Below are 17180 nucleotides of genomic sequence, written 5' to 3' on the forward strand. Positions count from 1 at the left end.
ATATACACGTATCTATATATTACTTATACATGTTTATTCTAAAATTTGACATAGTATATAAGAAGTAAAGTAGAAGATAAAAATCTCTTTCTACTTGCTCTCTCATTTTTCTTTCCACAGAGATTTAAAGAATGGAAAAGGGGATCCCTGGGTGGCTCAGTGGTTTGGCGCCTGCCTCAGCCCAGGGCGTAATCCTGGAGTCCCAGGATAGAGTCCCATGTCGGGCTCCGTGCATGGGGCCTGCCCTCTGCCTGTTTATGCCTCTCTTTCTCTCTCTCTCTCTCTCTCTCTCTGTGTGTGTGTCTCTCATGAATAAATGAATAAAATTTTTAAAAAAGTAAAAAATGGAAAAATAGTTTTGTTATATATTAGATAGCCAGTTTATGGCCCAGCTGCTAAAACCAATAAAATAACAACACTTCACAGTCTTGTTGTAGATATGGTGAACTGACAAGGAGAGAGAGGATGCAAGTCTGATCAAAGTCATATGTGCTGTTTTCTTTCTACTTCCATTCAATCTCTGTAGTTATCCATGAATCCAATAATGAGAGGTAAGCAATGGGAGTTAGTGGGCTGAATCTAGCTTATGGTCTACTGGCCTATGAATTTGGGAAGAACACCTGGGCAGTCATGGGTCCCCTATCCATATCCATATCTATATCCATATATACTTAGCAGAGCCACATTTTAGAAACAGAGCTCCTAAAACATCAAGCCTCAGATCTTTTCATTTTTAAATTCAAGAGAAATAATCCTTGACTTCCTATTTCCTCCATTCTCTACCCCCTACTCCTTGTTTCCTTCACAGCCCAAAATGAGTTTAGTGTATCTTTTCACTCTCTACTCAGTTTCTGGAGCTCTTGTACTAACAGATTGTACTCTTTTTGCTTCCCTCATAGCGATTTATTTATACCACTAATATAAGATTTATAGTAATATATGATAGCCTTATATGTTATATACATGATAGATGTTAGAAGTTCAAAGAATAATATGACATGGTCCCTACCTAAATAAGTCACCAGAGTACACTTGATTATTTACTAAATGCCAGTCACTGTGCTAAGTACTTCCTATGCATCATATAATCCTCATTGCAGCCCTGTGTCTTAGGAAATATTTTCTTCATTTCACAGAAGATAACAGAGAGACTAATTAATTAGCCCAACATTAAATGGGTGACACAGCAAATACTAACATCTAGGTAATAAAATAATAGAGTCCACATTCTTAAATCATTTTTCTTTATTATTTAAATTTATTTATTTATTTATTTATTTATTTAAAAGATTTTATTTATTTATTCATGAGAGACACACAGAGAGAGAGAGAGAGAGAGAGAAGTAGAGACACAGGCAGAGGGAGGAGTAGGCTCCATGCAGGGAGCCCAATGCGGGATCTGATCCTGGGTCACAAATTATACTACATTTTCATCTTTGATATTCTTCCTCTATTCTGGAACAATCAGAGAGGTGATACAGGAAAGAATGAAATCCCCAAGGATGCCCTTGCACCTTTTATCATCTGGGATCTCAGAACAGCAGAATACAGCGGATGCTGAAACATAAAAGTGCAATAATAAAATGATTGAATTGCTTAGGAAACAGTGATTTCAGCAAAATAGTTTTGCACAGTATCATATGAGGTTGCATTGTCCGCCTTCTCACTTGTTCCCCCTCCTGACTCCTCCTTCAACTTAGTTCACTTATATGAAATATCACCTGATCATCTGATTGGAATCATCATTAATATCATCACCTGATATGGTGAAAGCAGGATCGTCAGGATCCAACATCAGAAAGGAAGGACTCAGCATTAGAACCCTGTTCCCTCACGCTACATGACCACAAAGACATCCAAACCCTCTGCTACAGCTTCTGATCAGCTTCTGTGAGCCTCAGAATCTAGCACTGTGTCCAATTAAGAAAGAAGAAAAATGCATTTTTGGGGTATTCCTTTTCTTTTGCAGTGTGTCTGCTGCCTGCTAGATCCCCTCCTTGCATTTTTCATAATCTGTTTATAAAATTTCAGATGAGTTTTCTTGATTCTTCATTCCTGACTTAGATGTGCTGACATGCTAGGTCAAAACCAAGAAAGTGTTATAGTGGGGTAAAATTTAAAGACCTAGTTAAAAAAAAAAATCACTTAAGCAGAAACTGTAGGTAGAGTTGGGGAAGAGAATATGAAAGGGAGATGTGCTTCGAATCAGAATGAGAAAATCGAATCATTCATCACAGGAGTAATTCCTCACTTACTTATTGCTGCTAGTTGTCTACTGTGTCTCTGGCACTTAGGACAGTCCTGACAAATATTGCACTATCACTAAACAGACATTGAATGAATAAAGGGGCGCATGAGTGATCACTCCATCCCTGCTGGCTGAAGCAGAGTGACCATTTGTCAGAAATAATGTAAAAGGATTTGTGCTCTAGATGGAGGCTAAACCTCTGCCTCTAAGATTCCTTGCAGTAGTTACTCCAGTAATATCAACTCATTCATTCTAGATCATTTCTCTAATCAGAAAAAAAAAAACAAAAACATAATAGACCGATGTAATGTGGAGTCATTATTAGCATTATATCGAAATCTTTAACATTTAAAAAAAAATAGGTTGATGTGGATCTTTCCTAAAGAGTGGCCTACAGGTAAAACCTTATCCTGGTGACAGTAGGATAGAACATGTGAAAGATATTGACAGTAGGGAATAAGGTAGAGCATGTGAAAAGTATTGAAGATCCAAGTAGCCATCTCTTTCTCACAAAACCACTTGGAAATGTTTGAGGAGTCACTAGCACTGTGAATTCAGGGTATAGGAGATCATCAAATAAAGCACTCACGTTTTTCCAGCATGGTACAACTCGAAAGCTTTGTGGAGTTGGTCAAAAGGCAACTGATGGGTTACTAATGGATCTATATTAATTTTATTTTGCAGGTAATCAGTCACTAGGTGGTGAATACAGTCTCTGGTTTTATAATCTGCAAAACAAAAAGGCCTTTGTAATAACATTTGAGAAGTGCCAAACCAACCGAAAAAAAAAATTATGTCCGGGAGATTTTCTTCTGAAAATTTGACACTGAACATGGAAAATAAATCATTTATACATCAGAAGCCATTGACTACTGTTGCTAAGTGTGGCTTCTATAGAAGTCCTGTTACCTAGAATTCCTTTGGAGAAAAGTTGGGTCAATATTCACATGTTACTGAGTTGAAAATGATCCTTTTAAACTAGCAGTCTCTAGCTCACTTCCTGGGCTTACTATTGCATAAACATTTCCTCCTCTGTGTATTCACACACATGGAGATGGCACTGGGAATTTACTATCAGAGAAATGGGGGCAGATGAATATTAATAGACTAGATAATAGAATATTATCTAGATACCTATTATCAGATAGAATATTAATTGACTAAAGCTGTTGGTCAATATTGTTCATAAACAAGGGCCCTTCTGGAAAGATAAAAGCCAGCATCAAAACACTAGGTTGGTGTTACATACTTTTATGTAATCTTACATATATATATATATGGTGTCCTATAACTACCTAAGAAGCTTTGCTGCTAAAAGAGCACAACAAACCCACCAGCATGGAACTGAAGTTGACTGAATTATTTGAAACACCGGGAAAACCCAAAAAATACTTTGCAGGGGATAAAAATTGTATTTGAACTTTAAAAAAAAAAAACCTATTTAACTGAATTAACTGAAATTGACTTACAAAATCTGCAAAATTTTCCAACTCATTGGATAAGTTTTTTCTACCATTATAGCTCTGTTTCCTCAAGGAGAGGAATTTTGGTCTGTGTCTTACCAAGTTAGAAGGGATTTCATGAGAGAAACCAACCAGTGCCTCCTATTCACTGACCCACCTCCTAGACATACACCCTTCATCGTCCGGCCGGAGACAATCATCGGGGCGTCCAGGGAAAGCTTCGAGTTTAATGGAGCTACTCCAACAATCAGACAAACACCATAGCTCCGGTGGCAGGAATCCCAAGCAGCAAGCTGATAAAGACAATAACGACCATAAGCACTTTCCCACACATAAGTAACAACCACCACCAGAGGTGGAAGGAATCGTGTTGCTAGATCTGAACCTCTTCCAGGCCAGATGCTGCCTCCAGGGTTGCCTGTAACAGGACCTCACTAGAGAACCAGTAGAGCTTAGTGGCAAGGAGCACAGCCTGTGCTAGCTGTGTGACCTTAGGTAAGTCACCTAACCTTTTTATACCTCAGTTTCTTCATTTGTAAAAAGAATGATACTATCATAGAACTGTTATGAAGATTAAGTGATTTATCATTCTTAGAACATTTAGAACACTGTCTGGCATGTAGTAAGGACCATATACTTGTTAAATGAAATTACCTGTTGCCTTTTATCTGGACTTTCTCACTTGCTATGGTTCTCGGTCTGACTCATTTGTATTAAAACAAAACAATTATATACATATTGTGTGTGTGAAGCTTTATTTTTTTTCAAGGTTTTATTTATTTGTTCATGAGACACACACACACACACACACACACACACACAGACAGAGGCAGAGATACAGTCAGAGACACAGGCAGAGGGAGAGAGGCAGGCTCCATGCAGGGAGCCCGATGCAGGACTCGATCCCGGGTCTCCAGGATCACGCTGAAGGCTGAAGGCGGCGCTAAACCACTGAGCCACCTGGGCTGCCTAGAAGCTTTATTTTTTTAAATTCACTTTTGTAGGGGTATACAGTGTGCTTCTTTATATCTATTTATTTTACTTCCTTTTCTGGTTCATAACCCTGTTGTCTTTCTCCTTTCTTCTTTTTTGCCTTATTTTCTCTTTCCTGTTACCTATATCACTACCTTTTCTTCCTTTATTTTTCAATCAATTACATTAAGTACACACTGAGACATATTAAATGTTTACATTTTGTCCTCTAAATTGTAAGACCCAAAATATGGTGCCTATTTTATTCACTCTTCTATCCCTAGAACATAACATATTGGTGCATAGGAATTCATTTTTTGAATGAATGAATGGTTCTAATAGAGGACCCATAATTATCATGTGAATTAGATAATGTTTATGCTTAAATATAAAAGCAAATATGCAGAGCTAGGAACAAAGAAAAGGGAATACTGGTATTATGGCCTTTTGAATCTTTAAACTTTGTGTACTGTAATAATATATTTTTAAGTATATATTGCTTTTATTTTTATTTTTTTAAAGATTTTATTTACTTATTCATGAGAGACACAGAGAGAGCAAGAGAGGCAGAGACACAGGTAGAGGGAGAAGCAGGCCCCATGCAGGGAGCTTGATGTGGGACTCGATCCTGGGATTCCAGGACCATGCCCTGGGCCAAAGCCAGGCGCTAAACCACTGATCCACCTAGGGATCCCCTGCTTTTATTTTTAAATAAATGTTTTAGAGTGCATTTATGTTCTGTTCTTATAGCTGGGGTCTACAAGTCCAAAACATATGTTCAGGAGAGTTTATACCAATCTAGGTGAGGATATTTAACACATACTTCCCTCCGCCTTAAGCATATAATCACCATGCCCCAAGTCCACGTACCATGGTATCACTGAGTCCAATAGCCTCAAAGGCAAAGTCAGCACCAACTCCTGTCATTTCCATGACCACCTGCTGGACAGGCTTCTTGAGTTTTTGAGGGTTGAGACAATCAGTGACCCCTAATGCTCTTGCCCGGGGAAACTTCTCCTCATTGATATCAACCCCAATGATTCTAGAAGCACCAGATGCTTTACAGCCCATGACAATGGCTGAACCGATTCCACCAAGTCCAAAGACCACGCAGGTGGAACCATGAGTGACCTACAAATTCACAAGGAATGTTTATATTAGGAATCAAACCTGGGCACATATGTAATTAAGAAAACAAGCAAACAAACAAAAACAACAGTTGAAACTTTCGGCTCTATAAATAACAGTTGAATGTTTAGACTGATTGGCTTAGTTTTGATGTTTTCCAGGCAAATCACTATGACAGACACTAACACACAGGTACCTTCCTCACCTTGGCTGAGTGCACAGCAGCCCCATAACCTGTAGGCACCTCACAACTTATGAGACTGACTTTATCCATAGGAGCAGCATCATCAATTTTTGCCACTGCAATCTCAGGAACAACAGTATATTCAGTGAACGTGCTTGTGCGGAAAGAGTGATAAATCTTTTTTCCTTTGCAAGTAAATCTGCTAGTCCCATCCAGCATTAATCCAGAAGAAGGTAGAACACTGTTCCGTGGTGGCATAGACACAGGTAGAGGCAGCAGCATAGACACAGGGATTTGTAAAGACAGAAGCGAGTACCTTTAGTTACAGGTCAGTACTTATACAATATCAGCAATTTGATAAAAGAATAATAGGGTAAATTACTAACTCTTGCTTCTCACAGAAGTTTCCTTTGGGATGCAAGCAGGAACTGCATTCTCTACACTGTGGAATAATAAGTGTGAGGACTTTATCTCCTATATATAAAAAAAATAATACAAGCATTAGTTTAAAACATTATTGGAACAGAAATACAATAATATGTTTATAAAAGTTTCATTGGATGGCTTAAAAACTTGCAGGCAGGTTATAGCAGCCAGGATAACATTGCCCATTGCTGTTTTCTTTTTAAGTTTTTATTTAAATTCCAATTAGTTTGAGGTATACAGTATAGTGATTCAGCACTTCCAAGTGCCCTCCTTAATACCCATCATCTATTACCCCAATCCCCCACCCCCCTTCTGGTAAACATCAGTTTGTTTTCTATAGTTGAGAGTCTGTTTCTTGGTTTGCCTTCCTCTCAGGTATTTTTTTTTTCTTTTCCTTGCTTGTTTGCTTAGTTTTTTAAATTCTACATATAATTTAAATCGCATGATATTTCTCTTACTCTGACTGACTTATTTTGTGTAGCAGAATACTCTCTAGCTCGATCCATGTAAGTGAAATCTTGCCATTTGATGGCATCTTGCAAGATTTCATCGTTCTTATGACTAATATTCCATTATATATATATATATATATATATATATATATATATATATCACTTCTTCTTTATCCATTCACCATTTGATGGACACTTGGGCTGTTTCCATACATTGGCTATTGTTGATAATGCTGCTGTAAACGTTGGGGTCCATGTGTCTCTTTGAATTAGAATTTTTGTATTCTTTGGGTAAATATCTAGTTGTGCACAGTTGTTGGATCATAGAGTAGTTCTATTTTTAATTTTTTGAGGAACCTCTGTAGTGTTTTCCAGAATGGTTGTGTCAGTTTGCATTCCCACCAACAGTGCAAGAGGGTTCCCCTTTCTCTGAATCCTTGCTGACACCTGTTGTTTCCTGTGTTGCCCATTACTGTTTGGAAGGAGAAACTATATAACCTGGTTTTAGAAATGACATTATTCTTTTGGGCAAATAATGGATATTTGGGAATATTTCTTATAGGGTAGATAGTTGTAGGTCTGCTTTCCCCCTGCTCTGGAAATAGAATGAAACTAAGAATGAATCTTAAAGATGTTATCTAGCTTAACCCTTTTGTTTTTCATTTGAAGGATTTAAGCCCCACAGTGTAGTCACCTGCCTAGAGTGGTCCAATCAGGTAATAAGAAAGCACTTTTCATTGAGTCTTTTTGCCCATGGTGGCACACTGACTCATAGCAGCCTCTGACATATTTTCTTTAGTGGGGCTTAGTTCCTAGATATGCTAATTCCAGAGAATAAAAGGGATCACTCTCCATTTGCAGAGGGAGCACTTAATGCAGAGGGTAGTTTTAGGTTGCAGAGTTCTGGACACGATGTTGATTATATTTGGATCCAGTCATTAGTTAGCACACCTGGGCTCTAGGGTGACAGGCTGGATGGGGTCTAAAAAGAAAATTAATTAACACAGTCATCACAGACTTAGAAAGGCCTGGTCAGAGGTCTACAACATTGTTCTGGATGGCCCCTACAAATTTTCCTAACAAAGAAATAGCTCTCTCTCCTTTGGCCTCTTGCAGAGTTTAGATGGCATTAAAATCTCTACAAGTTTATATAAGGCACATGTCTTCATTGGCTCTTAAAAATTCCAAAGATCCTGGATCTCAAATTCAGGAGAACTTTTGGTCTTTTATCCTTTCCCCTCCAAATGTTCATTGTTTTCCACAAAACTTTCAATGGATTTTTTTCTAGCTAAAGAGGAGTTAGAGCATATATTCCACCTGTTTGCATTATGTTATTAGACACATAGAGATTATGCTTTTTACTTTTGTCCTCCTGTGTGCCTAGTGTCAGATGCATGGTAGACATTCCATAATTTTTTGCTAAATCAATTCCCCAGTAAGAGCTTCACAAGTGTCCTGACCATGCATTTTCTTAAATCTCTTGGTGTGTCTGGCTCCAAGCTGTGAGGTCTGTAATATCTTAATCTGTGTGATTGCTCTTATTCATTCTATTCATTTCAGTCATGCTAAGAATAGCTATGTCAAGATCTTTTTTGATAGTCTGGGAAAGAACATATACTTGCTTTCTTTGATTCTTTGAAATATATCATTATCATCCTGTCAATGAAAAGTCAAATTCTGTATTCCAGTTGATTAGAACATTCATTTGTCAAACATTCTAATGCATTCTAATCCTGAGACAGGTACTATGCTAAGCATGTGAGGGGTACAAATATATGTAAGAAACAGTCTCAATATTTTTCAATCATTTAGAATTCCACTGGTCCTATCTCAATACTCATTTAGCTATGGATATATATACTTGGCTCAGCGACTGGCCCTTTGGATTGCTAGAGAAGACAGCAGAGAAACTGTGTGAGTCTTGGAATCACTGGATACAATTAATATAATGATAAATGATTAGTTAGAAGAGTCTAGAGGCAAACCAATTTTTTCCTGTAAATATGTTAATACATTTTAAGTTCATCCTCTGTGCAAAGTTGTTCTTTGGGAGGCTGTTTGTGAGCAGGGTCCTATGGCCCCACTTCTTACCTGGTTTCACTGAGGTCACACCTTTGCCACTACTCTCCACAATCCCAGCTCCTTCATGGCCTGGGATGAAAGGAAAGATTGCTGAGAGTAATCCTTTTATTGCATGATCATCAGTACCACAGATCCCTGTAGATGCCAGCTGCATAGGAATTAAGTGACAAAAGATCAATTGGTTTGGAAATTTTCTTTCTTTCTTTTTTAAATCTGAGATTGATTATTAATTTTTTTTTACATGAATTATGTCATTTTATCCCTATACCAATCCTCAGAGGAATCAGGACAGGTCTTATTGTTTCCAATTTAGAGATGAGGAAAGGGAGATTCAAAAATTGAGAATGACTTGTCCAAAGTCATATGACACATGTTCAGATCTGGAAATAAATTTTTGTTTTTTGAAATCTATTCTGTATATATAGGTCATCAGATAGTTTTGAAATATGAGGGATAATTGCATACAATGAAGGACTTTTTGCCCACATTATCAATAGCACCACCATTGAGAAACAAAGAATTTTAGGCCCATATTGTGGAATGTTTTTCCTGTGCTCTGGGGAAATCTGTTTTTAGCATTTTAAACTTGTATGTTGAAAATATTCTTTAAATTAATAATATTAAATTGGGGGGCCTGGGTGGCTTAGCAGTTGAGCGTCTGCCTTTGGCTCAGGGCATGATGATCCCAGGGTCTGGAATCAAGTCCCACATCAGGTTCCTTGCGTGGAGCCTGCTTTTCCCTCTGCCCATGTCTCTGCCTCTCTCTGTCTCTCATGAATAAATAAATAAAATCTTAAAAAAATAAATTAATAACATAAAAGTGAGTTTCAGTTAAAATTAACCACTGTAAAATTTAGTTGACATTGAGAAGTTTTTTTTGTTTTTGTTTTTGTTTTTTTTAAAGATCACGCCCTGGACTGAAGGCGGTGCTAAACCTCTGAGCCACCCGGGCTGCCCGACATTGAGACATTTTAAAACTTAGTTAATGGCCTGAGTTTTCTCGTCTGTTAATAGGCCTGACCCAACTACATTGATCATAAAAATGAAGCATTTCATATACCATGGTCCCTAAATAACTGCTCCACTGCAATACAAGCACAAAAGTATGTGCCCGAGCATACCGACTGCTTTTCCAGTAAGTGTAATGGGAGCGGCCGAGTTTATAACTGGAACACTGGGATCAACTGTGGCATAGGATTGTGGCTAATTGCTAAGCAGATATGCTCATGACAACTATGCTGTGCTTTGGGTTCCTACTAAAATGGCTTCAAGGGCAGCCTGGGTGGCTCAGCGGTTTAGCGCCTGCTTTTAGCCCAGGGCCTGATCCTGGAGACCCGGGATCGAGTCCCACATCGGGCTCCCTGCATGGAGCCTGCTTCTCCCTCTGCCTGTGTCTCTGCCTCTCTCTCTCTCTCTCTGTGTCTCGAATAAATAAATAAAATCTTTAAAAAATAAAAATAAAAAAATAAAATGGCTTCAAGATGCTATCAAAGGCTAAAAATGTTGTTTTAGGTATGCAGCAGTCTGGAATCTCCTCATTAGGTTTGTTCTATATATCAGATAAGAATATGCAATTATTTTTGGGAGGTTGTCTCTAGCAGTAAGTGGAGATGGAACTGTCTGTGCTTATGAACAGATCCAGTCCGTTAGCTTGATTTTGTCCAGGGTTCAGTGTGGTGTTGCTCAGGTTCTTGCTGCTGCAACTTCTACCTTGGTGAATCGTGGATTAATTATTTGGGTTTTAGCCTTTGTAGCAAAGGAGAGTATAGGTGTAAGAACAGAGCATATTGGCTAATTAACTAGGAAACATTTCGGCAGATGGTGACCCAGTACAAAATAAATACTAATTAAAAGCTGTTTGGATGGCTCATAAATAGAAAAATATAGCTTCTGAATAGCAGTCAGTTAACTAAATTCCTTTCTCTGTGTACGTTCTTATCACCTTTCGTTTTATTTTTTACAATCAAATCTTTAGCATAACACTGGACATGGAGCTGATAATTTATTTAATGTTACTTCCCATTTTCTCCTGTTTTGTCTTTCACTGCCTGTCTTTTTCTACTTTCCTACTTCCCTTCACTCCCTTTCCCTCTGTCATCTTTACAATTCCCTTCATTTCTTTTTTCCTATAACCATCCTCCTATACCCTCTACTTTGATTAGATATGGTATGGACTAGAAGCATGTGGCTTTTTCACTATCTGTTGTGTTCATTAAATCAAGAGTTGAGTTTCCTAAGTCTCAAATTAGAAGATAGATGAATTTAATATTTAATAAGATTTAAAGCAATAATACTCCTAAAATTGGGTATTTAATGATTTGGTAAAGTTTGACTGAGAGTTGATATGAGTGGCAAGGAGCCTTTTCCCATGCCTGATATAAGTTCTGTTCAATAATTGTTAACTCTTCTTAGTTGCTTTGGATACTATTATGGAGTCCTAGATGCTCATTCCTAGAAATTGAAATTTTACCACACAGTGAACTTTTTCAGACAAACTCCGAGATTATTATAATGTATGAGTCCAAAACAACAGAGATGGAAAATTAGTCTGTTAGTCACTGCATATTCCTTTGTTGACATCAACTTTGTGTCATAGAGGTAGGAGGAAATGCACTTCTTGTCTTCTTTCCCTCAAAAATGAAAAAAAGTTACCACTTAAAACACCTTCTAGGTCACATTGTGAGGTATATAGGCCTATGATATTATATAATTTAAGTAAAAATTTCAATACTGGCAAAAGGATTATGTGGATGAGTGAACTACCACTACTTTACAAGTATGAAGAATATCTTAAACTTTCATTACCTCTATTCATTTATCCTAGTTTTACAATTTCCTCTTTTACAAAGAAGAGTGGACAGACCGCAAATGCAAATTTTATACATATTATATATAATATATATGATATATATAATATATAATAATAATATATAATATATATATATATGAAACAGAACAGGAGTTCCTTACATTTGCCTTCATAGGTAAAAGTTAAAAAACTTAAATTTACCTTAATACGCACTTCCCCAGCCTTTGGTGGCTCAACTTGTACTTCCTCAATTGAAAGAGTAGAATTTGCTGCCCAGGCAATGGCTGCCCGGCATGTAATTGTCTGTGGACACAATGACATTAAAATGATATCATTTAGTGAAAAATTTTAACTTTTATTCCGATCATACAAATGACACTTATTTGTTATAATTAGTAAAAATACGAAAGTCAAAAAGAAACAGAAGAAAAATCATTGTAATTTCAGATACAACCTGTTGAAATTTTAGCATATCTCCTTCCGGTCTCTTAGAAGAATTTTGATATAGTTGAGATCGTGTTTATAAGCAATTTTGTATTCAGCTTTTTTCTAGTAACCATCACCATATATTGAGCATTTACCATTTACTTGTCAGTAAGCATTTTCTCATGACTTCAGTATATGTACTGCCAAAACGAGCGCTTCTCATGACTTCAAATGCTTTGTAATCAGAATTTTAAATGGCTACTTTATATTTCATCCTGTGAATGTGTCCCAATTTGCTTTGTAACTATCTAGACATGTCATCATTTTCATTGTTTTAACTATTCTAAAGTATATTGTGATAACCAACTTTGTTCATAATTTTGACTTGCTTGGTTTCCTTAAGTAATGATTACTTTGGAAAAGATAAAGACATTATTAGGGCTAAATTGATTTCCCAAGCTGTTTACAGAAATGTTGAATAATTTGGCACAATTCCTAGAAATGTAAAAGAATATCTGTAAACATTATTTATTCCACTCTCATCAGCATTGACAGTAGTCATTAAAAGCAAAGTATCCAATAGGTACAAAAAGCTAGCTATTTCTTTTCTTTTCTTTTCTATTTATTTATTTATTTATTTATTTATTTATTTATTTATTTTTTAGCTATTTCTTTTCACTAGCACTTTTTGAATGCTAATGATGTTGAGTATATTCTCTGTCTTATGTAGTCATATGTATTTTCCTGTTTTGTGGAGTGTTTGGTCATATAGTTAATGTAAGTATCTACTGGCATCTTGGCATTTTTCTTATTATTCATTTGACCCCTTTACACATTAAAGGAGTGAGCTATTGTCTGTCAGCTTGTTGTACATCATTTTCCCTAGTTGACATTTGAACCTTAATTTTTATGAAGTTACATGCATTCATGTGCACACACATTTTAAAATTTTGGTTACTCGAAGTATCTTCTCCTTGTTATTTATTCCATTTTTATACTTTGGAAATTCTCTCCCTGTAGAGACTAAATATTTCTTATCTTCTTTCTAGATTTTTATAGTTTGCTTTTTAAATCCTTTACTCTTAAAATTATTTTTTGTATGATGTGCAATTATAGAATCTAAATAATTGTCCTAGTACAAACTCTTGATTGTTTCTCTAATTTCTGCTTAAATTAGCCCCTTTACTATATAAGTTCTTATATTTACAAGTTTCTCTTTGGAAGCTGTTTCTATTGTCCCATTTATCTTCTTGACAGTTCTTGCAGCAGCATCTTGATGATTTTAATACTTTAATTTTTTTATATATCTTAATATCTGGTGGGATTAGTACCCTTTATAATTTTATGTATGTTCCATTTGCAAGTTTACTGCACTAGTAATTGTAAGATATACTAAGCTGACTAAATCTGTTATGTCTCCAAGAAATTTAGATACCACTACAGGAGCTAATATATGTCTTATACTACAAAGAAAAAGGACAAATGCCAAGAAAAGAAATTCAAATAAAATGATACAAAAAAATTACTTCTGGGGTGCCTGGTTAGCTCAAGTGTCTGCCTCTTGGTTTTGGCTCAGGTCATGATCTCACGGGTTGTGAGATTGAGCCCCGAATCTGGCTTCTTGCTCAGCTGGGAGTCTGCTAGAAAGATTCTTTCTCTCTGCCCCTCCTGCCCACACTGCCCCCTCTTAAAATAAATAAATAAGTCTTAGAAAAAGAAAAGAAAAACATTATTTCTTTCAGGATGAAATAATTCTGCTTTTACCTACCAAACTCAAGTAAAAATTTATACTTTATGAAAAAACTTCTGTAATTTCAAAATGATACACACAAGGCAAAAAAACTTGGAAAATTCAGACTAGGGTACAGGGGGAAAACTGCAAGGTTGGCACCCAGCTATTACTATTTATAACATTTTAGGGTCTTTCCAATTGATATCCTATATGTGTTTGTGTAATCATACTAAGAATATTGTTTTACAGTCTACTCTTGCATTTTGCTTTATAAGTGCTTTATAGGTAATTTAAAATGATCACGTAGGATTTTATTTACTATAATATTTATTTAACCAGTTTCCTAATATCTGACACATCTCACTTCCAGTGTTATACTTTTTATTTTTTGAGACAGAGAGAGAGAGAGAGAGAATGAGAGAGAGTATAAATGTTGGGAGGAGTAGAGGGAGAGGGACAAGCAAGCTCCATGAGGAATGCAGAGCCCAACATGGGGCTCTATCCCACAATCCCAAATCAAGAGCTGAGCTGAAATCAAATCAGAGGCTTAACCAACTGAGCCACTCAGGCTCCCCTCCAGTGTTATACTCTTAAAAACAATGCTATAGTTAACATGTATATAAAAACAACCTATGGGACACCTGGGTGGTTCTGCAGTTGAGGGTCTGCCTTTGGCTCAGGGCATGACCTTGGGGTTCCGGGACTGAGTCCCACATCGGGATCCCTGAGAGGAGCCTGCTTCTCCCTCTGCCTATGTCTCTGTCTTCTTTCTGTATTTCTCATGAATAAATAAATAAAATCTTTAAAAAAATAAATATTTCCTTTGATTAAATTTCTGAGTCAAATGATAGGCATATTTTTAAGATATTTGATACAATGTTGTCAAACTATCACCCAAGAAGTGTCTAGTAAGCTATTTTCCCAGCAGTGATGTTTGAGTTTCTGCAGGTGGGAAAACATTAGGTATTATTAGAAATCTTTACTAATCTGATGGGAGAAAATGGTGTCTTAATTTTGTTTCAGTGTACACTTTTTGGACAAGTAATGGAAATGACATAGATCTATTTTAAAAGTAGCACTTACTTTGTCTGAAGTGTCCATGGTGAGTTTTCTTCCCTTGATGCTTTAAAGGTATAGCTGAGAGGACTGCACTTCCTTGACTGCTCCTGGGCAAACCACACAGATTATTTATAATGTTTGCACTTCGAAAGTTATTAAAAGTAATTACATAATCACGCACCAACAAGGGAAAACCAGACAGGTGAAGTGGTTGGTAAATAAGTAAAGGTGAAGGAATGTGGGAGAGTGATTGGGGAGGGAGCGGGTTAAAACAACGATGCTGAATAAGGAGAGCTTAAAAGGTAACAGTGAGGGACACCTGGGTGGCTCAGCAGTTGAGTGTCTGCCTTTGGCTCAGGGTGTGATCCTGGGGTCCTGGGATCGAGTCCCACATCGGGCTTCCTGCATGGAGCCTGCTTCTCCCTCTGCCTTGTCTCTCTCTCTCTGTGTGTCTCTCATGAATAAATAAATAAAATCTTAAAAAAAATAAAAGGTAACAATGAGTGAGTGAGAAGGCAATGAAAGGATTATTAAAATGTGAATCAAGTGATAGAAACTAAGAGGAAGATCATCTACTAATTAGTTAACAATGTGAATGTCAGTTACATGAAACGTATCCTTGGATCCAGGCAATGGAAGTACAACACAGGGTCTCTGGGAGTCAAAAAAGATGGAAAAAGCACAAATAATGATACAAAGTACTACGAAAAAGCTGAGAAGACAGTAACAAAGATGATAAATGCTAAAAGCAATATGAGGTCATTGTGAATGATTAGAGAGTTTTATTTAAGTGAGACTTGAACTGCATCTGGAAGAAAGAATTTATATAAAATAAAGTAATGGGTAGCATATTCAAAATGAGAGTTTGAGCTTAATCAAAGAAAAGTGAAACAGCATGATGTGGACTTTGGGTAATGCTAATAATGATGATGATGATGCGATTCCTGATAATGATAAGGATGATGATGACCTCAGGCTACCTTTTAATATTTGCTTACTGCAGTGTTTCTCTACATCAGAATGTGTAATGGGAGGTTGTTAAAAGTTTATAACTCTGGCCATACCCTTGATATTCTGGCTTCTGCTGGTAAGGATCCCATGACAAATAATAGACCAGAAAACATCAAGGTACGACTCATTAATTGGCAGAATAAGACTGTGAGTTCTTTGGTTGGCTACTCAGGCTGCCCCTAATTCACATCTCCTAGACATTATTTGTCCAGAGCTTCCTTGGAGGAGGCCAATGAAGCAATTTCTCTCCTGAGAACATATTATCTTCACAGTTCACAGTTACTATAAGGAGAGAGTAATTTGGGGCAAGCTTCAGTAATTAGTACCTCTCGAGGTTTGGAGTTTTTCTGGCAACAGAACTCTCTTAGCCCTCTAGTCAGTTGTTTATAAGTTTCATTTTAAGTGTTTTATATCTGTTAATAATTCAGAAATCCTCTCAGGGTCCTGGCCCTAACACTGCTTCTATCTTATCATAAAGCCTAGGGACTAACCAATATCCTCACATACCTAGGATATTGTGAAACTCTTGCTATAAGACTTGGACCAGAAACTGAGCTCGGGTGAGGCTTGGTTTCTTTGCTCTGAAACCTGGCCAGGAGAATGCTCTTGGGAGGCATGTCAGGTGACTATGCTTTATATAGGGAAGGGTCACCTTTACGGGCAAGATAGTACAAGAACAGAGGTGCTTGGATGGGATTGAAGGAATTTAGGATTGTTCATTCTTCTCTATCCTTAAATAACCTTGCTCTACAATACCCTGGTCAGGAAGATTTCTGCCCCAATGGACTACTCTTGGAACCTACACATTGTCCCTATTCAGCAATGCTTGGATGATGTGATGTTCAATATTGCCTGAGAAGATTGACTGTGACTCGAAATGAATGAATGTGCTGATGTGAATGATCTTGTTCAGAAGGTCCAGTTTGGGCTTGTCTCTCCCATAGCATCTTGCTAATGGCTAAAACATTAAGAAAATTTTTTTCCAAGTTGCCTAAATTTAGAGCTTTAGTGAGCATGTGGTCTGAATCCAAGATGACCAGTGATAATTGCCCATTTAATGGCTTTTCTACAAAATCTATCTTCCAAATCAAGAATTGGAATCTTTATTGCTTCTCAGTCGCCTCCACTCCACTGTGAGTATCCACAGTTTTGAGATATCAATGTACCATTTCCCTTCTGGGATCCAAT

General features: G+C 37.0%; 1 protein-coding gene across 1 annotated transcript; it reads right to left on the minus strand.

Annotated features, from left to right (window-relative positions):
- Nucleotides 1–1283: 1283 nt before the first annotated feature.
- On the minus strand, nt 1284–15144 carry LOC144303726 (alcohol dehydrogenase 1-like). The gene is made up of 9 exons (XM_077882093.1): nt 15006–15144; nt 11966–12067; nt 8965–9103; nt 6382–6469; nt 6017–6236; nt 5554–5814; nt 3869–4004; nt 2838–2976; nt 1284–1557 (listed from the first exon to the last, which is right to left on the minus strand). Exons 1-9 carry the CDS (start codon nt 15021–15023, stop codon nt 1533–1535), a joined length of 1128 nt encoding a protein of 375 aa, XP_077738219.1. The 5' UTR covers nt 15024–15144; the 3' UTR covers nt 1284–1532.
- Between the last annotated feature and the right edge of the window lie 2036 nt (nt 15145–17180).

The sequence above is a fragment of the Canis aureus genome, chromosome 33 (genome assembly GCF_053574225.1).
Source record: "Canis aureus isolate CA01 chromosome 33, VMU_Caureus_v.1.0, whole genome shotgun sequence".
Taxonomy (NCBI): Eukaryota; Metazoa; Chordata; class Mammalia; order Carnivora; family Canidae; genus Canis; species Canis aureus.